The following is a 25,693-nucleotide window of genomic DNA, read 5'->3' on the forward strand; positions in this document are numbered from 1 at the left end:
ATAGGGCCTAGTCTCATCAGTAAGAGGAATTGTTGTGTTAATAAAGAGACAGACAGACCAACTTTGTCCTTCCAAAGGCTCTTCAATTGTTAATCCAATTGTTTGGGATGCCTGTACAAGAAATGATAAGTTTATTTATTTAAAAATAGAGCACTCTTCTGTTTGGGAGCAACAGGAACAGACTCATAAGAAGTACATCAGGTGAGGGAACATACAGTAATCTCTTTGTTCTGTATGTGTGTAAATAGCAGTGATGTTGATTGTCACTGTTTAATACTACAACAAATGTGTAAGTAATTCTTCTTTGAGTGCTTATTTGCATGTGTTCCATTTCTGGTGGTGTGCATATGCCCCATGTGTAGGGTGACTATATTTCCCAAAGGGAAAATGGGACACTGCGTGGGGCTGCTTGCCCAAGCCATGCCCCCTCTCCCCCTCTCTTTACTTTCCATTTTACTTGTTTATGTCTCACTCTCCCCATCTATAAAATTGTAAATGTAAAAGTGCTAGTTATTACTAATCAGATTCTGCCAGTAATTTTAATGTAAATTATTATTAATACTTACACTGAGCACTGTGCTGTGCAATTCAGAAAAATAGAAGAATCCCTTCCTTTAAAGAGCTTTCAAAAGTGAAGTTTTAGTAATATGAAATCCCAGCATCAGTTTTTCATTCAGATTATAAATTGTGCAAGTCATCAGTGAACTACTGTATACAATAGTTCACCTATATAAAACCAGCATATCATTTTAATGTGGAATCATGAGCATTTAGACAAAACCTTTATCTATTAGTCCACTGTTATTTAAAGCTTTGTTTACTATTGAACACAATCTTTTTTGTCCATGAGTACTCCTTTTAGTGACACCCTAGTTTTGATTCATAGCAAAGTCTACATAAATCTCCCTGCTTTTTATAACTGTGCATCAGAAATTCTTAAATACAGCACAGGCAAACAAACTGTAAACAGTTTGAGAAGGATGAAAAGTAGTGTGATATGCTTATGCTATTCCCAAGGGAACTTATAGCAACAAGCAGGTTATATTTAAATATCACTTTGTACAGTGTTAAAATATTAACAATTTGTTTGTAGCTTTCAGTAACTGTTTAAATCATGATTTCACTAATCTGCCTGCATAAAGTGCTGATTTAATTTATCGTAGCACCAATAGCACGATTAAGTTTGTTATGGAGATGCCAGTTGTGTTGAGTTTTGCACTTAAAGTGGGATTTTTAACCCCTTTGTTGTATATGAAGAATACATCATATCCTTCCTAAAATTACACCTCTTTGAGTATAGAATTTTCTGAGAATTTATAAGTGAATCTGTTAATTAGTCTAGGAATGGTTAAGAAATGGGCCCTTAAAAAATTGGTGTTGGATTTTATTTGGACTCAGATTCTCTTAATAACAGAAAAATGCAGATGCTTCAAACCTCCCATATTTAAAACTCCTAACATTTGGTGTGTAGACCACATTTGATGATTATTTTTTTTTTAGGATTAATAGTCATTTTTACTATTTTTCTTCGTAACTGCAAGTTTCTTCTTCAAGGGAGGTTGAACACAGTCAGGACACCCAGCATATATTAACTCTGCCCTGTAGTGACACCATGAAGAGGAAAAACACCTGTCTTTAAATATCAGTTTAAAGAAATCTGGGGCCACAAACACTAAAATGCCTTCATCATATGATCATAGTATGCTGCCACTACAGGACAAAAGTACATTGCTCTGGATGCCCTAATTGTATTTCCAAATCTTAACATGTTTGGATTTCTTTTGAGTTCAAGAATTTCCTTGATTTATACTGCTGGGTTGAGTGCTAATTACATCCTGTAATGTATTTACCTTTAAATTGCTGACATGTTCTATCAACCTGGACTCCGTTTTAACATAATTTCTTTGGGAATATAAATAAATTATACACTATTTTTGGAATGCTTAAACATCTCTTCTGAGCCTTGCAAATTCAAGAGTCACTGAAATATTTTTCTTTGAGTGCTGTCCCTGTGGGTGCTTCACCCCAGGTGACAGTGCGTCCCGGCGCTGTTGATTGGAGATGTTCGGTAGCAGTGCCTAGTCAGGCCGCGCATGTGCATCTGCTCTCTCGCAGCATCGTTGGAGTCTGTTCAGCGTGCACACGTCACAACCCCTCAGTTCCTTCTCTGCTGTCCTTGCCTGAAGATGGAGCTCAGGGCAGTGCTGCAGTTTCTTGCCCTATTGACAAAAAAATACGATTAACCCAATTTTATCCTTCCCTTTAGATAAGTTAGTTAATAGTTTTTTTTTAAAAAAACCCACCTTTTCCCACCATTTTTTTTCAAGTTCTCTGCTCCCTGTGGAGCGAAAACCCTGCTATGTAATTTTTGGTCCACCATGACCTCTCGTTTTTTATTTCAACACGCCAGGCTCTCCTGGTTTTAAAAGATGTGGCTCCTGCAAAGAGGCCATGTTGCGTCAAGCGGACATTCACTCTGTATGAGGTGTCTTGGAAAGATGCACATTCCAGCCAAGTGCACCCACTGTAACAACTTGAAGGCGAGGGCCCAGCGTGACCGAGACCTGCACCTGAAAATGATCCTTATGGAGAAATCTCTCCTACCCAGATCAGAAAAGGACGTACCTAAATCTTCTCCCAAGTACTTTCCATCCTGGTCAGAACTGACCCAGGGCACGGCTCCACCCTCTCAGGAGAAGAGGAAGCGAGCCTTGACCTCCCCACACAGGGAACCGAATGAAAAGAAGCGGTCCCCTGTGAGGTCGCTATCAACTCTCCTGGCACCTCCAGCACTGGGCACACCGCCCATGACACAGAACCGCAAAGGCCCTCTCTTTTGCTCCAGAGTGGGGCTTGGGCCCCACGCTCTGCGGGATGCTTTCTTGATTCGGTGGCACAAGACACTTTTATGTATTCATTCCCACTGATCCCACTAATATACAGGGTCCTACGCAAGGTCAGGGACGACAAAGCCAACATTATCTTAATTGCCCCAGCATGTATCCAGGCAGACCTGGTACCCTTATCTGCTGCGCATCAGTCTGTCCTCCACGAACTTTCCCAATGAGAACAGACCTCCTATCTCCATCTACAGCTGCAGAAGCTCCATCTCAAAGCGTGGCTCCTCCATGGTTCCAAGTTAGCCTGTTTGGAACAGGTCAAACACATTACTGAACAGCAGACGGGACTCCACGCGCAATATGTTCCTTCAAAAGTATAAATGTTTCTCCATATGGTGTCTGCATAAAGGGCTCACTCCCTGCACTACACCCCTTCCTATAGTGCTGGACTATCTGGTAGAGCTCAAGAACTTGGGGCCGTCGTTCAGCTCTATAAAAGTGCATCTCACGGCAATTAATACTTTCCACAATAAAATCAAAGGATTCTTGGCATTTACACATCCAACCAGCAAACACTTTGTCATGGGGCTTCAGAACCTTTACCCTGATGTACACCCTCCCACACCCATGTGGGATCTGAAGCTGGTGCTCTGGGGCCTCATGAGGCCTCCCTTTGAACCCCTCACTACCTGCTTTTTACTACACGTCTCAGTGAAGGTAGCATTCCTAGCATCACATCAGCTAGAAGGGTGAGTGAAAGAAATGCAAATTCAAGTCACTAAAATATTTATTTCATTTCCTAAATCCCCTAGACTTTTTGTCTCCACAACTGAATGATCCAAGGGTGCCGCTATATCCAACAATGACTTTCCAAGTGGATATGGATTGTATTTGATCATGCTACCAAGCCCAGAACATAGAACTCCCTGCCAGAGTCCAGTCACAGTCTACTCGAGCCATGTCAACAATCTGTGGCATTCCTGCATAACGTACCCATTCCGATATTTGCAAAGCGATCACATGGGCCTCAGACCATACCTTTGCCAAGCATTATGCCATTACACAGGTCTCCAGGGCAGATGCCATAGTAGACCTTACTGTCCTCTCCGCTGCTACCATGCACATAACTCCAAAGTCCCAACCATAGTGGGTACTGCTCTACATTCACCTGGAGTGGAGCACTCACAGAGACAGCACTCGAAGAAGAAGAGAAGGTTACTCACCTTGTGCAGTAACTGAGGTTCTTCGAGATGTATGTCCCTGTGGGTGCTCCACTACCCTTCCCTCTACTTTGGAGTTCAAAAAAAGAGAACTCTATGGTAGAGAGAGAACTGAGGGGGTCGTGCTGTGCGCGCGCTGAACAGACTCCAACGATGCCGCGAGACAGCAGCTGCGTGGTCCGAAGATCTCCAATCAACGGCTCTGGGACGCACCATCACCTGGAGTGGAGCACCCACAGGGACACACATCTCAAAGAACCTCAGTTACTGCACAAGGTGAGTAACCTTCTCTTATAAAAGCATATCAACTAAGTGGTTGTAATTTGAAAACCATAATTTAGGAAAAAAATGTTAACTTAGTAAAATGAAAATACAATCCTGTTTTCCTATTCATTGCTCAGCAGAAGCAATGGGGAGGGAGAGAGAAACTACATTTATTTCTAACCCCCGATAGCCTATTTTTACAAGAAGTAAGAATCCTTATTTGTTTTAACTAAATAAGTGATATTAATTCATGTTCAACAGAAATGTACATAATGTAAATTTTGCATTCAGTAATATAAAATGAAATGCTCAGTTTGTGAATTTAATTTATATCTTATACAGGGAAATACTATTTCAAATACTACACTGTACTGTTATTTGCTTCAATGCAAAGGATTTTTTGAGAACACTGCTTCATGTTTATGGTGGTGATATTAACTGGAAACAAGGTAAGATGTTTTGTGCCTAATTATGCAGTCTTTGCATTGGCAAAACTCCCATTGAAACCAATGTATAAGTGATAATAAATATACTTTATTAAAACATTTATACAGTGACATTAATAGTGTAACATGTAATTTTAAAGACAGAATCACATCAGAACTGACACTTACCCACTCTTTCTGGACCGGGGATCACAGACTTGTGTGCTGCTCTGCCCAGATTGCAGGCCAGAACCTCTAACTGTTTGCTGCTCTGCCCTGACTATAGGCAGGAGTCATAGACTGGTTGGTGCCTTGCTCTGCTTGAGGATCTGGGGATCAGAGACTCATTTGCTGCTCTGCCTGGACTGCAGGCCAGAGTCATAGGCTGTGCAGTGCTCTGCTAATTCCCTGACAGTGAGCAATGCCCAGTGACATAGTGAGGCAGAGTGGCCTCCCACTGACCCAGAGGGGGAGGGACTACTGCTAATCCACTACACAACCCTAAATATCTGACTGCCAGAGGCTGGGAGGGGAATATAGAGGTAGATCTCTCCAAAATTGTCCTGTTCTGTATATTCCCTTTGAAGTTCTGGTATCTGCCATTGTTAGAGACAGGATACTGGGCTATATGTACCATTGGTCTGACCCAGTATGGCAGTCCTTATCATTTTGGAAGTCTCCATGGTTCTTCTTTGAATAGTGTCCTGATGGGTGCTCCACTGTAGGTGTGTCTGTGTCCCTGTGCTGCTGATCAGAGAATTTTGGTAGTAGTATCTATTCAGTCTGCGCATGTGCTGCTCCTCGCCTGCCACGAGACTAGCTAGTGTGCCTGGACGAACCCTCCTCAGTTCCTTCTCAACCATCCCTGGCTAGAGATGGAGCTGGAGCTGTTTGTTCACAGATTAACTCTTTTAGAACTGCTAAATTTTAGCTTCCCTTGACTCTGTGGTACAGAAGGAATCGAGGAGGGTTTGCCTGTGCATGCTGGTTGACCTTGTGGTAGGTAAGGAGCAGCGCATGCACAGGTGGAATGGACACTGCTACCAAAGTTCTCCGATCAGCAGAGCAAGGATGCAGACATATGTACAGTGGAGCACCCACAGAAGGACACATCTCAAAGAACCCTCATTACTGCACAAGGTGAGTAACTTCTTTCCCTAGGTATGGTTCCTTTGTTCTTCTGTGATTGGAAAAATCTATGGATTCATGGAAAACTCTCCGCATATGTTTTAGTCTCTAAGAATAGGAATCCAGTTAATATGGCTTCTTTAGAGAAAGGATAACCTGTAATTGTGCTTCTTGGAAGATGTCTTCTGACCGGATTCCTATTCATCCACCTGTGTCCCCTCACAGTTGAGGAGGAAGCAATATTTTCAAAAGCTAATTCTTTTTTTCTGATGGACTCCTCCTATCTTATAAATATTCGTTGACTGTTAGTTACGCTTAGAATTTAGGGATAACTCCACTTCCTTCTCTTGAAGGAACTACAGTGGAATGATCCAGGGAGTATTGAGGCATTGGTAATTGGTCTCAGAATAGGGCTAAACAGTCTGGGCTTCAAAAACCCCAACTCTTTGAGATTTAGGGGGTTCCAACCTTTCTTGCACTAGGGTGTGGAACCAGAAGAGTAGGAATCTGGTCAAACAATACAGTCAGACAAGTAGTATTACAAGTAAGTAATTGTCTCTTCACTGTAGAAACTCAGCTTTGAACTATTGGTATCACCCAATTTATTCCTCTAATTTAAATTCTCTACCTTTTAAAAACATCTCTTCCCAGGCACTCAACAAAAGTCTGAGTCATAAAGTGTTTACGGTAATTTAGATCTTAGTTTTATTGTCATAGGAATGTGCCTACAAAAAAGGTGGGAAAATGCTACTTTGCAAAACCCCTTTTTAGTCTTTTGCTATAATGTAAATGAATTTGAAATATTCTTCTTTGAGTGCTTTCTTATGTCCATTCCGTGCTAGGGTGTGTGCATGCCGTGTGCACTGTTGCCAGCAATTTTTCCCTCAGTGGTATCCATTGGGCTGGCTCTAGCGCCCTCTGTTGCTGTGTGCTTATGCACCGGTAAAAGGGGCACCACCAGCCACAGACACTCTCAATTCCTTCTTACCGCCGATGACAGTTGCTTAAATGACTCTTCTTGCTTTGGCAAGGCTTCTTCCCAGTGGTTTTTGGACTATAACCCTTAGTTTATCATAGTTTAGAGTATATAGTTATTGTGATTAGTGTTAGTGTACATAGTTACTGTAAATAGTTTCTATCATCAAGGGACATCTTCACTCCAGGCATGCTCCAGTCCCCAGGTTTCAAACCTTGTGCCTCCTGTGGCAAACCTGTGCCCATGAGCAATCCGCAGTCCAGCTGCTTGAAGTACTTGGGGGAAACTCACGTGAAGGACAAGTGCCAGATCTGTCAGGACTTCAGACCCCATATTAAAAACGACAGACACATCAGGTTGATGACTATCATCATGGAAGCTGCCCTCATACCTGCCTCAGAGCCAAGCCACTCTGATTTGGCACTGATCACTTCAGTGTTAGTGCAAAGTGCTCCTCTGGAACCAAGCTCTTCCTGGTACCATTCAACATCTCTGGTGCTGCAGAAAAAGCACAAAAAATAGCACCCCCACAGAGGGCGCTCACTGTTGCAGAAGAAGGACAAGTGGTGGAGAAGGAATCACGGTGAGACCCATGCCACACTTCCACTCCTGGCTTCATGATGGCACCGTCAACTCCTCCCAGAGCATTGAGTCCGGTGTGGTACTCTCCGCTCACACCCGGAAGCCACTGTGGCACCAGCAGTCTGGCTGTCCTGTCGACCCCAGAGACTTTTCAAGCATCCAGGGATTTACTGTCTCCCCCGGTCCCCCTGCCCAACTCCGATGGGACGCCTGCTAGCTCCAGTAACTGAAAGGAGCAAGAAGCATCAAGCTCCTTCCTGGCACTGGGCCCTCCAGCACTCTCTAGAGGCAAGCCATCCCTGTCCCCGATGTCCTGACCATCTCTGGTCTGCCACAGGTCCCTGGACCCCCAGCACCACATGGAGGCAGAGGCAGGTACCACTGTGCCATGGTCTCTGAGAGAGGACTCCTCTTCCAAGTCTGAAAGAGAACCCTATGTGCAACCTCAGGGTCACCACCAGTACCCAGCCTACGCGCCACCGGACTTCGGTACTGGTCCCCCAGCTGGCACCTGGCCAGCGGGTCACTGGCCAATACAGTGGCCTTACTGAACCTCTGGGGGCTTTCCCCTCATACTGGGTCTTCTCTTCATTGCCTGTCTTACTCGGTGGTTTCCAAGAGTCAGGCTTCTGCTTCTTCCCGCCCGGCACCAGACCCCAACTCTGGTACCAATCCTGGTGCTGACCTCCAGGATATGACTCTTGTGGATGTCATTGAGGCTGAGGAATAGGAAGGAGCCCCTCCTCCAGTGCAAGATTATTATTATTATTATTATTAATTTATTATTATTATAAGCTGCCTCCTTCTCCCCACCCAAATGAGGCTGCCATGGGATCCAGTAGCCTTCAGGGCCCAGCAGTGAACCTGGGACTGGAAATTGAAGAACTTAAGGAAACACCACACAGCCTTATTGACATTCTGCCTACAGCAGCTCTCTCCAAAGTGGCCTTACCCATCAATCAGGCTGTGATGAGTCCAGTTGAGGCCACATGGCAAACTTTTTCTTCTCTCCCTCCCACCTGAAAGAGGTCAGAAAAGAAGTAGTATGTGCCAGCGAGCGGGTTTGAATACTTATGTAACTCTTCTACCAGGTGGAGCAGGCAGCAACCAGGACTAGATGCAATATCTAGGGGTTCCTTTTCAACTGTACAACACAAAATCGGCTCGAGCCCCCACCCAGTAACCTGGGAACATTATACACCACCCCGCAGTGCCAATGAGAGGCAATACTTCCCCATTCACAAGCACAGAGTCTGAGTGTAGAAAAGAAACTTTTAATGAAAGGAGGGAAGTCACCCAACATTAATTAGGGAAAATGCCACCAGCAAGATTCATAATCATAAAACTGTGAGCAGGACACCCACCCCAGAGTGTGTGGGGCAGTGTCTTCTGCCTCAGGTTCTTGAGTTCTACAACCAAAAGTTCTTTACTGTTCCCCCCTCTGCTTCCTCATCGTACTCAACTCACAATTGTTGTTCTTGGTCAATGAGGACCCAGGGTTCAGAGGTGAATCTGTGTGAGTTCTCCTCTCCACTGGCCACCGCTCCTCTCACCAGTCACCTTCTGCCACCTGCCTCTCTGCTGTGACCTCTGTAAGTCAGTCTCTTGAGAGTCCACCCAACCCTTAGTGACTTTCAGCTCCTAGTGACTTTCAGCTCCTAGTGACTTTCAGCTCTTAGTGAGCAATTAACATAACAAAAGACTCCTAATGGAGCCTATTTAGCTCTATCTTTGAACAGTGGGGAGGAACAGATTAAACCAGACTGCGGACCCTTATGGAGAGTCCACACCTCCTGGCTGGGACACCTGTCACCACCCCTCTTACTTTCACAGGGGTCTGACTTTTGAGCCCTTGGTTTCATAGGCACTGACTCCATGGGCGCTCTGGGGATGGAGCACCCATGGAAAAAAATTGGTGGGTGCTCATCACACACCAGCAGCTCTCCATGGCCCTGCCCCACCCCCCTGCTCCAGCTCACCTCCGCGAGCCCGCCACCACATCCTACTTCTCCCTCCCTCTCTCCCAGTGCTTGCGCTGCGACACAGCTGATTTGCAGGGAAGGGAGGGAGAGTGGAGGACGGGGAATGTGGCGTGCAGGGGGAAGATGCAGGGCCAGGGTGGGGATTTGGGGAAGGGATCCAATAGGGGCAGGGAGGGGGCAAAGTTAGGGCGAGGACTTTGGGGATGGGGTTGGAATGGGTGTGGGGATGGGGTGGAGTCGGGGCAGGGCCAGGGGCAGGAAAAGGGCTGGGGGGGCATGGGCACACACCGGCACCGAGAAATTTGGTGCCTGTGCTTGGTTTAATGAGGTCCTTTCAGCTGTCTCATTTGAGACATGGTAAACACAGTTTGAGTGCTTTCCCTGTGGGTTCTCCACTTCAGGTGTCGGTGCATCCTGGCGCTGCTGATCAGATATTTTTTTATAGCAGTGCCGATTGGGATGTGCGTGTGCAGTAGCTGTCTAGTAGTGCCATTGGCGCTTCATCAAGCGCTTGTGCGGCCCGACCACCTCAGTTCCTTCTCAACCATCCTTGGCTGCAGACGGAGCTCCAAGGGCAGTGTCAGAAAATAACCTACAAGATGCGTTTATTGTATGAGTAAAGGGGATGAGTAAAGAGAACAACATTGATGATAACATTTCACTGCCCCTGCATTCAGTACTAAAGTGGTTTATAACCTAACACCAGCCAGAGTTGATCACTTTGAGCATCACAGCTCTATCTGTTGGATATCTAGGCAGAGCAGGTGTGTTTGTGTAAATACAGTTTGCTTATGAAATCTCTCCCCCTTTCCAACTAGCTGTCGGGAGAGTTCATTCAGACCTTGCTTACACTTTTACTTATAGTCCCCGATTGTGTCAGCAGCCAATGAGAGAGACAAGCAGGGCCTGCTGAGCACTTCCCCTCATACTGGGTCTTCCTTTCCATTGCATCTCTTACTCGGAGTCCTTCCCTCTTGTGCTCTCCTGCTCGTGCTTCCTCCTGGTATCCCACTTCCCCACTTACCTCAGAGCTCTGGTCTCCTTCCCCCGGTGAACCTAGTTTAAAGCCCTCCTTAGGCAGGTTAGCCAGCCTGTTTGCGAAGATGCTCTTCCCTCTCTTTGTTAGGTGGAGCCCGTCTCTGCCTAGCACTCCTCCTTCTTGGAACACCATCTCATGGTCAAAGAATCCAGAGCCTGTGGGATGGCTGGAGTGGCTGACAGGATGGTTGATGGAGTGGAGTGGCTGGCGGAGCAGAGCAGTTTGCGGGATGGCTGGTGGAGCAGAGTGGCTGGCGGAGTGGCTCGAGGTGAAGGCTGCAGCAGAACCCCATGGAGAGGCGGGGCAGTCGGCCTCGGACCATGTAAGGTGCCCCTTAACACCCCCACCCTGCCCCCCATTGCCACTCAGGCTGGGAGGTAAAACTCTGCAGATAAACTTTTGAACTCTGGGGCTGCACTGACCAGGGACAGAGACTTTTGGGTGATTGTTGGGTTGCTGGACTCAAGAGACTTTTGGGGTGTTGGACTTCTGAGACTTTGGGTGATTTTTTGGGTTGCTGGACTTAAGACCTTGCGGAAAAAAGGACACTGCCAAACTTACTTGGGGGGTGGGTCTTTTGCTCATGGTTTGTGTTATGAATCCTGTTTGTGGTGTTTCCCCAACATAATGCTGCATTGTTTCCCTCCTTTATTAAAAGGATTTTGTTACACTCAGACTCCGAGCTTGCGTGAGGGGAAGTATTGCCTCTTAGAGGCGCCCGGGGGTGTGTGTGATATGTAATTGTCCCAGGTCACTGGGTAGGGGCTCGAGCAGTTTTTGCATTGTGTTATTGAAACGGAACCCCTAGATACTGAACCCGGCCCTTATTGCTGCCAACTCAGATGGGTAGAAGGGTTACACCTCCACTCCTGTCCACTGGCCATCCCTCACTGATCAACTCCTCCCCCTTCCTCCCAGTGCCTTCTGCACACCGTGGAACAGGGGAGGGGGCAGGAAGAGGTGGGGCCTGGGGCTGAGTGAGGGTTGAGCACCCTGGGGTAAATTAGAAGCTGGCGCCTGTGCTCTGAAATCAAGGCCCTTATGTTAGAACTATCTTACACGGTGTTCTTCAAGGACAAGGTCCAACTGTACCCCCATCCAGCCTTCCTGTGAAAGGCGGTGTCACAATTCCATAGCAATCAGGCCATTTTTCTGCCAGACTTCTTCCCAAAATCTCACGAGAACTCTGAGGAATGGCATCTTCACTCCTTGGATGTTGGCGTGCCCTCACTTTCTATATTGAGAGGACTAAACTGTTCCACAAATCCATACAACTCTATGTAGTGATAACAGAAAGGAGGAGAGGGCTACCTGTGTCAGCCCAGAAGATCTCATCATGTATAACTGCCTGTATTCAGGCTTGCTACAAGCAGGCAAATGTCCCGCCTCCAGCCAGCTTAACCGCTCACTCCACAAAAGCCCAGACTTTGTCAGTAGCATTCCTTGCACAGGTCTCAGTCCAGGACATGGGCAAGACCAGAACCTGGTCATAGGTACATACCTTCACATCTTACTATGCCATCTCCCAACAGCCCAGAGACAATGCCAGATTCAAGCATGTCCATGAACTTCGAGCCTACCTCCTGGGGTACTGTTTGTGAGTCATCTAACATGGAATGAACATGAACAAGCACTTGAAGAAGAAAAGGTTACTAACCTTTTGTAACTGTTGCTCTTTGAGATGTGTTGCTCATGTCCATTCCATGACTCACCCTCCCACCCCTCTGTTGGAGTAACCCAGCAAGAAAGAACTGAGAGAGTGTGTGGCTGGTGAGGTGTCTTATACCAGCACATAAGCACGCGGCAACAAAGGGTGCTAGTTGGCCCGATGGATACCAGTGAGGGAAAAATCTCTGGCAATGGTGCATGCTGTGCGCACACACCTAATATGGAATGCACGTGAGCAACACATCTTGAAGAACAACAGTTACAAAAGGTCAGTAACCATTTTTTATTAAATCAGAAATGAATGATTAAAATAGTTTTTTATTTTTTTAGTGGCTGATTGTGTTGTGTTAGATCCAAGGATTGCTGCATGGCTGATAAACCCCAGTGACACTGTCCCCTCTTTTGAATATTTGATACATAAGCATTTTGAAAAGCCTGTCTCAGAGAGAACAGTGAATATGAATGCAGATTCCTTGAGAAATACATTGGTAAGTAGTTTTTAGAGACTCATAGTCAGATAAACCAAATAGTGAAATAGTAAAGATATTTAGATACTTTGCAAGGTACAATAGAGAAAAATATATGCAGAATTTTCTTCCGAGAGGAAAGGGTTATCTTGGTTAGCAATATATGCCAGAGAATTGGTATAAAATAATCAGGGCTTGTTGTATTCTTCGGGCCAATGGAACCAAATTCCCCATGAGTAGCTCCTAAATCCTGCAGCACAAACACTAAATTCCATGGCAATATTAATTAATGTTATCACTATGAAATCTCCTTTGTTCTCTTCCTCTCTGGCTGCAAGCTGGACTACAACTCTCACTCCCAGCATCTCCAATGCCCTGCTGCCTTATTCCATGGAATAGTGCAGGGTGCATGCATCAAAATCTAATTAATTCTCCTTTGTGAGGTAAGTTGAAAAGAGAGATGCATTTGCAGGCAGAGTGCTCGTAGGGTGACAAAATACAAAATGTTGAGCACTTGGCTGCAGCAAAATGGTGAACTCCATGCCAGAAATGCTGAATTTCATGGCATCTTGGGAAAATGTCAAATTACATAGCTATGGAATCATGGGGAACTTTATGTACAAATACACAACATGCACACAGAAAATCTGTGAATTTGTCACACTCGCTATGATAGAAATTTTGTTGAGTTGCTGCTCTGATGACCGGGAGATTGCTGAGCAATGTTTGGTCACCGAGTTGATGGTATTCGTTGTGAATTCTCACTTAATAGAGTGGGCCTTGTGAAGGCTGCCATCTTCCACTCTGGAAGAAATATATGGAGTGAGGCAATTGTAATTGCCATTCCAAAGTTTGGAAAGCCCCCTGATGAAGTGGGAAGCTATAGGCCAATTTCTCTACTATGTACGACCTATAAACTTCTTGAATGTATCATCCTCAAAATAATATGCCCTTTTACTGAGCCAATTATCCCTGTCAAACAGGCAGGCTTCCGGCCAAAACTTAGTTGTTGTGACCAAGTTCTGGCACTCACAACTCACATTGAGGCTGACTATAAAAAAAAAACAACCTTAAAGACTGGCGCAGTATTTGTTGACTTGTCATCTGCATATGATACTGTATGGATTAAGGGCCTGATGCTGAAACTTGCTAAAATTATACCTTGCTACCAAACACTTCACCTTCTGTGGACCATGCTGAGTAACAGACGCCTGTGGGTGTACCTGGGTAATAAGACCAGCTCACCCTGTAATACAGACAACGAACTACCACATGGCTCTCTACTTACACTAACCCTTTTTAATATATACATAAGTGACATACCTACAACTAAATCATGAAAATTTGGATATGCAGATGATCTTGCCATGACAATCCAAGGTAGCTGCAAAGATAAAAATGAGAGCCAACATAATCCGGAAACTAGCAGGTACAACCTGGGGTGCATCAGCATCAGTGTTGCGAACATCTGCAATAGCACTTGTATATTCAGTAACTGAATATTGTGCACCGGTATGGAGCAGATGCAGCCACACATGACAAAATACAGTGATGCAGTGCATCACAGGAACACTTAAGTCGACTCCAACGCCATGGTTACCTGTCCTGTCTAACATCGCTCCCAAGCCGATATGCTGAACTGCCGCAACATTCTGCAAAGCTCAGAGAATCCAGGAAACAGATGTCGTCTTATTCACCAAGACTTTGACAGTGCCCCCCCGCGACCTCCCCACAATGTGTTAAGTCCCACAAGCCTTTCTGGGAACATTTGTTTAGCCTCATGCAATCAGACTATGATCAGGAGGAGGCTAAGAAAGCAGATTGGGCTAAACAAGACTTTAAAAATAAGCACCGTGTGCCAGATCCCACACAAAAGGTTCCTAGGTCTGACCTTCCATGGTCATCTTGGTCAGCTCTGAACCAAATTTGAACCAGCCATAGTAGATACGAATATCGAATACACAAATGGAAAATGAAGGACTCCCTGGTGTGCAAGTGTGGTTCCCCACAACAGACCATCAAACATATCACTACCTACAACCCAATTTATAAATATGAAGGAGGCATTACTGCAATAAATTCTGCTACTCCTGATGTAGCCATTTTGGCTTGATCAACTTCAGGTGAAATTGTAGTTGCTGCTCTTCACCAGCAATATGAAAGAAGAAAAATAGAAATATTTTGTCTCTTTAATGAAGCTTTTTAAAAAAACAGAATTCTTAATTGATAGCCTGCTGCAATAGAAATGTTCCACAGAAATCATGATTCTGCTGGTAAAACTGTTTCATGAACAATGTTATGTAGCCAAGGGTTTGGGGTTCATATTTTGGGTCACAACAGTGTAGTCTCATCAAAAATTTGAGACCCAGTTTGGAGACACTAGGCTTCACAGGATGTGTTAATTATTCTGGGAGTTTAGAGAGTTAGGGAGAACTATTCAGATGTCAATCTGTGTCCAGTAGTCTAAATGAAGTGTTACTTCTGATATCACTAAAACAGTCTTGTCTGTTGTATACCGTGTAAGAATGCTTAAAAAAATTCCAAAACATCTAGCTTATTTGAGGAATTTTATTGACTGATGCTGTAGAAATTCTTCACTGAAATTAGTGGACCATTCAGATTGAATGTGTAGTAATAGACATGTCTTGAAGATCTTATTAGGTATCCTGAAGTACTCATTTTTAAAAAGTATATTCTTGCCCTGCAAGGTGCATGCATGCTTAGTCAGAATGGCAATTTTCCTCTACTTCCTCCCATTAGGGAGGAAGTGTAGCTGTCTTGTTGCCTTAGTGTAGCTGTCTTGTTGCCTTCTGAGGGTTTCCACATTCTGACTACTACGTTACTTACTCTTCTTTGTCTTCTGTGCCAATCCCCTCCCTTGCTTGTGACTGCTTCTGTACTACATCATTCCATGTGAACCACTGCTGCATTTCACTCTCTATCCCATGGCACACAGAGAAGGTAACAAAGCGGTATAGTGTAAGCAAAGGGAGGAATGAAATAATCAAGTAGTGTGTCATAGGAGGAAAAAGTGGGCAGGTTAGTAAAAGACAGAAGAACGCAGCAAGTAGATGAGAGAACATCCAGGAAGAAGAAGTGCAATCAGAAATTGTATGGTGAGTTAACAATAAGGAAGAAAATAATATGGAGAGAACACTGGGCATGGAAATGGGATGTACAGAATGAGAATATCATTTAAGAAAGAGAGCGTAGTATAAGAAAATGAAAATGTGAAAAGAGGAGAGGTAATTGAAAATAGAAAATACTCCCGGGAAGGGGAAGGAAAAATGGGCAAGGGATTCTCCTCTTTCCACAAAAAAGAAAAATGTTAACATTTTAGTGAAAAATATTGAGGGAGAGAGAGAGAGAGATAGAAAATACAGAGTAGAGCCAAGCAAGAAAAGGAAATAAATTAAAAAAGGTAAATGAGATAAGTACCGGCACATCTTGTTGCATTTCCCACAGCTCTATTATTTTGGTGATTAGGAGTAGGAAGTGATAATAGATTGTTAATTTTATCCTACCCTACCTAATTTTATTTAACCTTAACTTTAGTCTAGTCAAGCAGTCAACAAAGGGAAAACATTTTACATCCAACTAGATTAACTGAGAAGAGTTTTCATAAATTCCATGCTAGAATGGCACGTAATTGTCTCCTCTTCAATCAAGCCTACCCACACAGCCTCTCAAAATGTAAAGCTCTACAACGTAATCTGATGATTAGCACCATTGGTTTTAATGGAAATTAACTGTATAGATCACCTAATTAAAAATATTGGACACTTCTGCAAGGTATGAGGTGACAACAGTTACCCCGAACTACTTTTCACGGTTAAAAACTTTTTGTCTCTCTGTGAAGGCTTGTTCACAGAATGAAGATCTTCATTTTAAGGAGAAAAGATCCGTTTACTTTAAAAAATGGGTGATTCTGTAGAAGAGATGAAAGACAGTAATGCTGTCTGTACACTTGGAGCTAGGGGTGTGATTCCCAGCTCACGTAGACATACTCACACTAGCTCTGCTCAAGCAACTGTGCTAAAAATAGTAGTGTAGACACAGTAGCATGGACAATGTTGAGTGGTTGCATGGGCTAGTCTTCTTGAGTATGTATCCACCGGTTCCAGGTGGATTTGTACTCAGGGAGGCTAGCCAATGCAGAAACTACAGAACCCAAACCAAAAAAGAAAAACAACCTTATGTTGGTGGCCTCTGACTCAGATGATTAAAATGAATGTGCATCAGTCTGCACTGCTTTGGATTGTTATTGAGCAGAACCCATCATCAGCATGGAAGCACATCCTCTGGGGCATGAAGGGGCATATGAATGCTTAGCATACCTGGTACATAAATACCTTGCAACACTGGCTACAACAGTGCCATGTGAACTCCTGTTCTCACTTTCAGGTGACATTGTATATAAGAAGCAGGCAGCATTATCTCCTGTAAATGTAAACAAACTTCTTTGTCTTAGCAATTGGCTGAACAGGAAGTAGGACTGAGTGGACTTCTAGGTTCTAAAGTTTTACATTGCTTTATTTTTGAGTGCAGTTATGTAAACAAGATTCTACATTTGTAAGTTGCACTTGCATGATAGAGATTGCACTACAGTACTTGTATGAGGTAAATTGAAAAATACTATTTTATCTTTACAGTGTAAATTTTGTAATAATAATAATAGAAAGTGAGCACTGTACGCTTGTATTCTGAGTAGTAATTGAAATCAATATGATTGCATGGCTATTGAGAGGGAAGCACATGCAGTCATTTTATCCTCCAAGATGGTCTGCACTCTGCTGGCCTCCAGACAGACTTTAGCATTAAAGGCCTACTCCTCCATATGGTCATGGTTAAACTCTTGGAGTCAAGCAAACAGAAATCCCAAGGACCCTGGATTTCCAGCTATTCTGGATTTTCTTCAGGACAGTATAGACAAGGGACTACAGCCCAGCACCATAGTGAGTCAGCACCATAGTGAGTCCTTAACTGAAAATTTGCAAGTCTCATGATTTCTCAGAGCTGTCAGATTGTCTAAACTTGCTGTCAGGTCAGTCTTTCCTAAGTGGGATTTACCACTGGCACTAAAAGCCCTAAGCACCCATCCGTTTGAACCATTAACAACATTTATGCCATTGTTTTTTATATATCAAAACATGCTTCTTGGTCACTATTATGTTAGCATGACAAGTCTGAGTTGGCAACTCTATCCATACAGGAACACATTGTGTTCCATAATGACAAGTTGGTTCCAAGGACACCAGAATCTTTCTTACCAAAGGTGAGATTTCTCTTTCCATACCACACAGGAAGAGATCCTCCCATTATTCTGTCCAAAACCTCAGTGTCCTACAGAAAAGCTGTAGCATATTCTGGATTTATGTAAAGCACTTAAGAGCTACCTCAAGTGCAATGAATTGATGAGAAGAGCAAGCTCCTTGTTTGTATCCTTTCACCCAAAGCGCTAAAGCCTTTTGGCATTCTACCTATCACTGGCCAGATGGATGAAGTTATGTGTAATGGAGACATACATGGCATCAAGTTCACCTATTTTTGAAGACCTCTGAGATCTCTAGCAATATGATGGGCAGAAAGGATGTATGCCTCAGCTGAGGAAATCTGAAGGGCACCAACCTGGTCTTCTGTCAACAGCTTTATCAATTGTAAGATGGATTTTCTATCCTCTGCAGAGGCCTCTTTTGGAATGAAGGTGCTGCATGTGGTGATACAAAAATAACTTGCCATGTACTTTCAGAGGGTTCTCTATTTCAGTCTGGGTTTTTTTTGTCCTTTCTTTCTTATAATTCATTGCTCGTTACTTCCCAAGCATCGTATAATTGAGACACTGGGCTACACAATGAAATGCCTTACCTGATCATCTCCTTTCTGCTAGCAGCGTCTCCCACAATTCTACCATCTCTGATATGATTCCAGTAGCCAAAAGACTACATTTATTTTTGTCTACAATTTGTGGGCCAGTAGCCTACTGTACGTAGTTCACTGACTGGCACTATTGTTACTAATCATATTGTAAGAGTTTCTACACAGCTTTGGAATGACTCTTCTGGTGTGCAGCTGGAGAAGGGAGCATAGCCAGCATGAGCTATGCTGCAACTCTGAACTGCCTTCATTTTTTCAGAGAGCAGGGGAACAGCCCAATGTCACAGAATTGTGGCAGACAGTGCTAGCAGAATAGAAGTGATCAGGTAAGAAACTTTCCATTTTATAGACATGATGGTAGAACTTTTTTAAAGGGACTGCTCAGTGCAACAAAGATAAATCTACTTGCGGGACTGCAGGCTGGGGACTTGCTGCATATCTAACTGCTTTGCAACAGAGTGGGGAGAACAGTCCCATGGACTAAAACAGGAAGGAAGGCATGGGGGAGGAGCACGGCTCCATCTCATAATACTCTGGCCAACCCAGTTAACCCTGTCATGATCACTTTACTACAAGAACTTTAACTCTAGTATCAAAAGCACAATGTTACAATATTATCTCTTAAAAGTAAGGTACACGTCTTCAATCTTCATGCTCAGATTGTGTTCCCAGGTGCAGTATGTAAAATAAGGAATACATTTATGTTCTAAATGTTCCAGATAATTACTTCCCCAGGAACTCTTGAAATGTGATTATCAGTGGCCTAAGAATATTACTAGATATGTAAGAGTTAGTATCAGTAGATGCACAAGGAAAAAATGCTTTCATGTTGGTTAGTCACTTAGTATTGAAGTAATAATCTTACCAGTTTTATATTAGTAATTGAGTATTCTTGATTTTTTTTTTAAATCAGCACCAGAACTTGGTTCTAAACTTGAAGATACTTTACAGTATAATGATGGACCTGGCTGGTGAATTACAGGTAAGTTTTTTTTTGTAGCAAAATATCGTAACAAAAAATTGTACCTACATAGTGATATGGTGAATGAAAAAAACATTTGTGATTTACCTTCAATTACAAGTAAAGTCAGAGTCTATATATGGAAAAAGACAAGAAGGCCTCATATGTTAAATATTATTAGACACTGAATCCATCAGAGGCGCTGTTTTCAGTAACAGAGGCGCTCCCATGATTTAGGATCATGTGTGCTAAATGGGGTTCACACAGATACTGAAGAAGTGAGAGCTAATGAAGGCTGTTTCCAAATCATAGTGTGTATCTACACTGCAGTTGCCTTCCACCTGGTTAAACAGACTCACATTAGTTCTGTTTGAGATAGTGCGCTTAAAATAGCAGCAAGGATGTTGTGGCATGGGTGCTGACTTAGGCTAGCTATCTGAGCCCAAGCCCACCTAACCCTATGTCTGAGCTCAGATGGCTAGTCCAAGCTGCTGCTAGTGCCATAACATTCTCACTGCTATTTTTAGCTTTCTGGCTAGGGTGAGTCTCTCCATCTATGCTGGGAGGAATGCTCCCAGCTGCTGTGTAGACATAACCATAGAATTTAAAGCCAGAAGGGATCACCAGATCATATAGTCTGACCTCCTGTATATCACAGGCCATCAGCACCATACAGCCACCAGCACACCCCAAGCCCAACAACTGAAATTAGACAAATTATCAGGAGTCTAAACTACTGTGTGCCATAGGCAGAGAATAGGAGGGACTGAGGTGCACCAGTGCCTGAGGCCCCTGTAATGGCCTGTGGTTGGCATCAGAAGATTATGCCAAAAGTGTTCTCAAGATGATGATTTTATTTGTTTAATTTATAAGACCACAAGAGGCACCTATTTCATCCTTCAGTGCCACTAACATTTAAGTATCAGAGGGGTAGCTGTGTTAGTCTGGATCTGTAAAAGCAGCAAAGAGTCCTGTGGCACCTTATAGACTAAAAGACTTATTGGAGCATGAGCATTTAAGGTGTGTGTGATATTTCTTTTCATTTTATTTGGCTATATGGTTTATTTACTTATTTCCCTTTGATTTATATTGACTGTGCATGTACTTAAATGTTAGTAAAAGCAGCAAAGAGTCCTATGGCACCTTATAGACTAACAGACGTATTGGAGCATGCATCCAACGAAGTGGGTATTCACCCACGAAAGCTCATGCTCCAATACATCTGTTAGCCTATAAGGTGCCATAGGACTCTTTGCTGCTTTTACTAACATTTAAGTACATGCACAGTCAATATAAATCAAAGGGAAATAAGTAAATAAACCATATAGCCAAATGAAAAGAAATATCACACACACACCTTAAATGTAACCTCCTTAAGCAAGCTTTCTCTCCTCAAAAAAGATGACCCTTGCAGTATATGTATTTGTTGATTTTCAAGATAGGCTATTTTAGACCAAGGAGAAAAATTCCAAAAGAAAGGAGCTCTCACAGAAAATGGCCTTCCAGCAGCCCTCTCTCTTATACTTAGGAATGTAGGAATTGCCATACTAGAACAGACACATTTTATATTTAGTTCAGTATCCTATCTCTGACAGTGTCAAGTACCAGATGCATAAGAGTAAGATGCAAAAAACACTAGTAGTACGTAGATGTTGGATAATGTGTGCCCTGTGAAAACTTTGACCTAACCTCTAATAGTTGTTAGAGATTGGATTAAACCCAGAGGCATGAGGTTTTATATATATTCTTTGTTAGTCTTTATTATTATAACTGAATATTCTAGTTATCCACACAAATGTCAAAACTTTCTTTAAATCTTTTGGAGTTCTAGGCCTTGTGGCAATGAGTTCCATGGCCTTATTTCACAAGATGAAATTCAGTAAAGACAAGTGTAAAGTACTACACTTAGGAAGAAAAAACTAAATGCCCAAATACAAAATGGGAAATAAGTGACTAGTCAGTAGTACTGCTAAAAAGGATCTGGAGGTTGTAGTGTATCACAAATTGAATATGAATCAGCAGTGTGGAGCTGACAAATATACTGGATATACTAACATGAGTGTCATGTGGAAGACATGGGATTGTTCTGCTCTATGTTGTGCTGGTGAAGCCTCAGCTGGAGTATTGTCCAATTTTAGATGCCGCACTTAAACATGAGGATGATTTGGATAGAGTCCAGAGGATAGCTACAAAAATAATAAAAAGTTTAGAAAACCTAACCTATGAGTAAAGATTTTAAAAACAGTGTACGTTTAGTCTTGAGAAAAGAAGACTGAGGGTGGGGGTAATTTGATGGCAGTCTTCAATTATATTGAGGGCTGTTTTGAAAAAGATCCCTCACTTGGTAAGGCAACTCCCATCTTTTCATATGCTGTGTATTTATACCTCCCTACTGTATGTGCCACTACATGCATCTGATGAAGTGGGTTTTAGCCCATGAAAGCTTATGCCCAAATAAATTTGTTAGTCTCTAAAGTGCCACAAGGACTCCTCGTTTTTTAAAAGGATGGTGATCAATTGTTCTCCATATCCATCAAGCACAGGACAAGAAGTAATAGGCTTAATCTGCAGCAAAGGAGATTTAGATTATATATTAGGAAAAAATTTCTAATTATGTCTGTCTATACTTGCATGCATACTCAGGTATGCGTCCACGTGTACCCCATCCCTGTACTGAGTGTCCACATATGCTGTACATGTGTATACCACCATCCACGCTGCTGGTGTTTGGTATGTGATGTTAGCACTACCATTTCAGGGGCATATCCCAGGTTTCTGTGCATCAAAGGAGAAACTCTAGGAACTGCCTTGAAATTTGGTATTGGTGCTGTCCATTGCCTTCATATATTTGCTGATGGCAGTTCCTGTTCACCTCTCCCTTCTGCCAAACAGGATGTAAGATGTGGAGAAAATGAATGATGATGTGGTTCTGCTCCTGCTTTGTCTTGTGGACAAATTTTTCTCTAGTGCAGTAGGCAATCAGTGAGAGATACTGGATTGAATTGTGCTAGAACTTTTTGACAAGCCAAAGACAGCTGACCAAGCAGGTGACTGACAATCCACTATGGTCCCATGGAACAGATATGATGTCTGCTGCCATTGCCATGGTATGCCCATGGGTAGATGGCCGCTACTGGGCCAGGAGAATGAGCACTATGTGGTAGGATGACATGGTTTTGGAAACCTGGGGTTAGGAGCCAGTGAGTTCAGAACTTCCGAACAAGGAAGCAGACCTTGAGGGAGATGTGAGAGAGCTTGCTCCAACCCTCCAGTGCCAGAGCACTTGATTTTGGCAAACCATACCAGTGCAGAATTATATTGCTTTTGCCTTGTGGAACCTGGCAACACCTGATAGTTTCTGATCAGTTGCAAACCAGTATGGGTTTGAGAAGTCTACTGTCAGGGTCATGGTTGTACAGATTTATGAGACAATTAGTGCTGTCATCTACGCACCAGTGGTTGCCATAATCCAAGTACTGGACATTATAGCTGGATTTCAGGGAACAGGATTTCCGAACTCTGCAAGGGCCATTGATGGCATCCATATCCCAATACTTTGCCCACTAAAAGGAGCAAGTGAATATGTGAACCAAAAAGGTTACTACTCAATCATTCTTCAGGGCTTAGTGGACCACATAGTTCATGAACACTGTTGGAAACACAGGAATGATTCATGACACCAGGGTGCTGAGGAGATTGGGATTGTACTTCGGGGGGAGAAGAGACTTCATTCCCTAGAAACGAAGACTCACTCTGCAGTGGGTTTTTGCCAACAGTTATTTTGGAAGACCTTGCAGACCCACTCTTAGCTTGGCTCATGAAACTGTACCTCTGACATCAATGACCCAGGAAAAAGGGAATTAAACTACAACTTGCATAGATAACGAATGGCCATGAAGTTCAAGTCTGGGTGGCTGAAAGCTCAATGATGCTTACGCACCAGTCTGGATGCCAGCGTGGTCAACGCTGTTCTCATAATTGTGGCATGCTGTGCCCTTCACAACATATGTGAGGGTAAAGACGGGTACTTCCATACAGTGTGGGCACAAGACAGGACTTGTCTGTAAAGCATTTAGACAGCCAGATCCCACCTGCTTGCACGCTGGTCCTGGTTCTTTGAGGGCAAGAGAAATCTGGGATACATGATGTGCATGCATCCTGGAACAGTGGGATGCAGTGGGTGACTTCTGCATGTTTGAGGGACAATATCACATCCTATGCAGCTGCTGGAGTTGCATAGGAGTGACCATAGGCACATATTTGGGTGTGAATGTACCTTTGTGGAGGATAGGTCCATCAATGGCTATTGTCCAAGATGGCCAGGGATGCAACCCCATGCTCTGGGTGTCTCTAAACCTATGGCTGCCAGAAGCTGGGACTGGATAATGGGATGGAAGATTTGATAAATTGCCCTGTTTATTTCCTCTGAAGCATCTGGCACCAGCCACTTTCAGAAGACAGGATACTGGATTTGATGGACCATTGGTCTGACTCAGTATGGCCGTTCTTATGTTTTGTTCCCTCTAACTGTGTAATTAGCTCTTCATTTCTGTAACTATTGACTCTTTATAAACAATTGTGGCAGGGTACCTCAACAGCATTAAAGAAGATAAGAATGGGGTTTTCTAGGTATTCCTCCATGGTCCCTTGCTGCCTCCTTGCCTTGCCCTGGCCCTTGTGAGCATCCTGTCAGGTGACGAGGTTGGCAGGGTTGAGGATGGGGTTGACCCACTTCAGGCTCTGTACTGTGAGCCCTGTGGAGCACCCCATCCAGTTCATCATAGAAAAGGCACGTATGATGATGCCATCTGGAATGAATGTTGGAGTCTTTGCTCTCTGGTACAGGAGCCTCAGGTGCTTCATGTGTTCCTAGCATTGGGCTGGAGTACAGAGAATACCCACTTACTCCAGCCTCTGTAACATTTCCTGGTACAGGAGAAGTTGTGGAGGATGGTATTCTCTGACCATACATGGATCAAGACTGCTGCATGCTTGGCAGAGTACTGTACTGATCAAAGGATGCAGTGAAAAATCGTTCTCAAGTGGTCAGCACAACTTGATACTAGTGGTGACAGCAGGGCAACAGGGACCTTTTATAGACGTGGGTAAAGGTTAGGCAAAAAAGGGTTCACTGCATTGTGGGAACGGGGCTGGAGGACCACTGACAATTTTTCTTCTTCAAGTGCTTGTTCGTGTCCATTGCATTGTAGGTGTGTGTGCTTGCCACATGCACCGGTACTGGAAGTTTTTCCCTCAGTGGTATCCGTAGGGGACCGGCTCAGGCGCCCTGTGGAGTGGCACCGGTATAAGGGCTCCCCCTCCCTCAGTCCCTTCTTACTGCCAGTGATGGTGCTGGAATGTTTCCTTGCCTTGGCAAGCTTACTCCTCTCAACTGTGCCTAGTTGTGAACTTTTTGTATATAGTTGTTAAAAACTTTGATAGTTTTATAGTTCCCTTAGTGTAGAGTTAGTGATAGTTTCTTAGTCCCAAATGTGACTTAGCCTAGAGACGGGAATACCCCAGTGACTGCTGCAAGAAGCCCATGCCAGTCAGTGATCACCATAGAAGCTGTCTGTAGTGTTTAGGGGAAACCCACATTAGCGACAAGTGTCGCATCTGCAACAGCTTCTTCCGTGGATCAAAAAGGAGCGGGACGTTCATCTCTGAACACTACTTATGAAGTCAGCCCTTGCACTGGCCTCAGACCTGACCAGATTGACAGTGCTCCTAGCAATGTGGCCTCAGTGTGGAGTGGGCTGCTGACACCGCCCTGGCATGGCCTTGTCAGCATTGATTCAGCACGCTCATGGATCTGGCAGTGGCAGCCCCGTGGCCACTTCCCAGCTCCCCGGACCTACTCTCGTGGGATCACGGTCAGCATCCAAACCTTGCCTCTCTCCACCTCACAGCTTGGATGATGTGTGGCTGAATCCAGAGGAACAGGCCTGCTCTAGTCAGGTACAGCAGGTTCTCTTGGAAAGCAGAAAGCCCTCCACTAGAGTGACTTATCTGGAAAAGTGGAAGCGTTTCTCCTGCTAGGTGTTGGAGTGCAACATCTCCCTGACCCAGTCATCTCTGCAGTCTGTCCTGGATTACCTGTTCTACATAAAGTACCAGGGCCTCGCCTTCTCTTTGATTAAGTTGCTCCTGGTAGCCATATCGGCCTTCCATCCTCGCATCCAGTGTAAGTCAGTATTCTTGCATGAGATGTTGATCAGGTTCCTGAAGGGCCTTGAAAGGCTCTTTCTATTGATCTGGGACTAGGTT

At 43.9% G+C, this 25,693-nt stretch overlaps 1 protein-coding gene across 1 annotated transcript in view; it reads left to right on the plus strand.

The window, feature by feature from the left end:
* The window catches only part of POLN (DNA polymerase nu), a 227,947-nt gene that overhangs the window by 34,211 nt on the left and 168,043 nt on the right, over window positions 1-25,693 (plus strand). The window contains exons 6-9 of the mRNA XM_039539378.1: window positions 5-201; window positions 4,667-4,773; window positions 12,455-12,612; window positions 19,379-19,447. Of these exons, the coding sequence (XP_039395312.1) occupies window positions 5-201; window positions 4,667-4,773; window positions 12,455-12,612; window positions 19,379-19,447 (531 nt within the window). The remainder of the gene's footprint in view (window positions 1-4; window positions 202-4,666; window positions 4,774-12,454; window positions 12,613-19,378; window positions 19,448-25,693) is intronic.

Source organism: Mauremys reevesii, linkage group 5 (assembly GCF_016161935.1).
Source record: "Mauremys reevesii isolate NIE-2019 linkage group 5, ASM1616193v1, whole genome shotgun sequence".
Classification (NCBI taxonomy): Eukaryota; Metazoa; Chordata; order Testudines; family Geoemydidae; genus Mauremys; species Mauremys reevesii.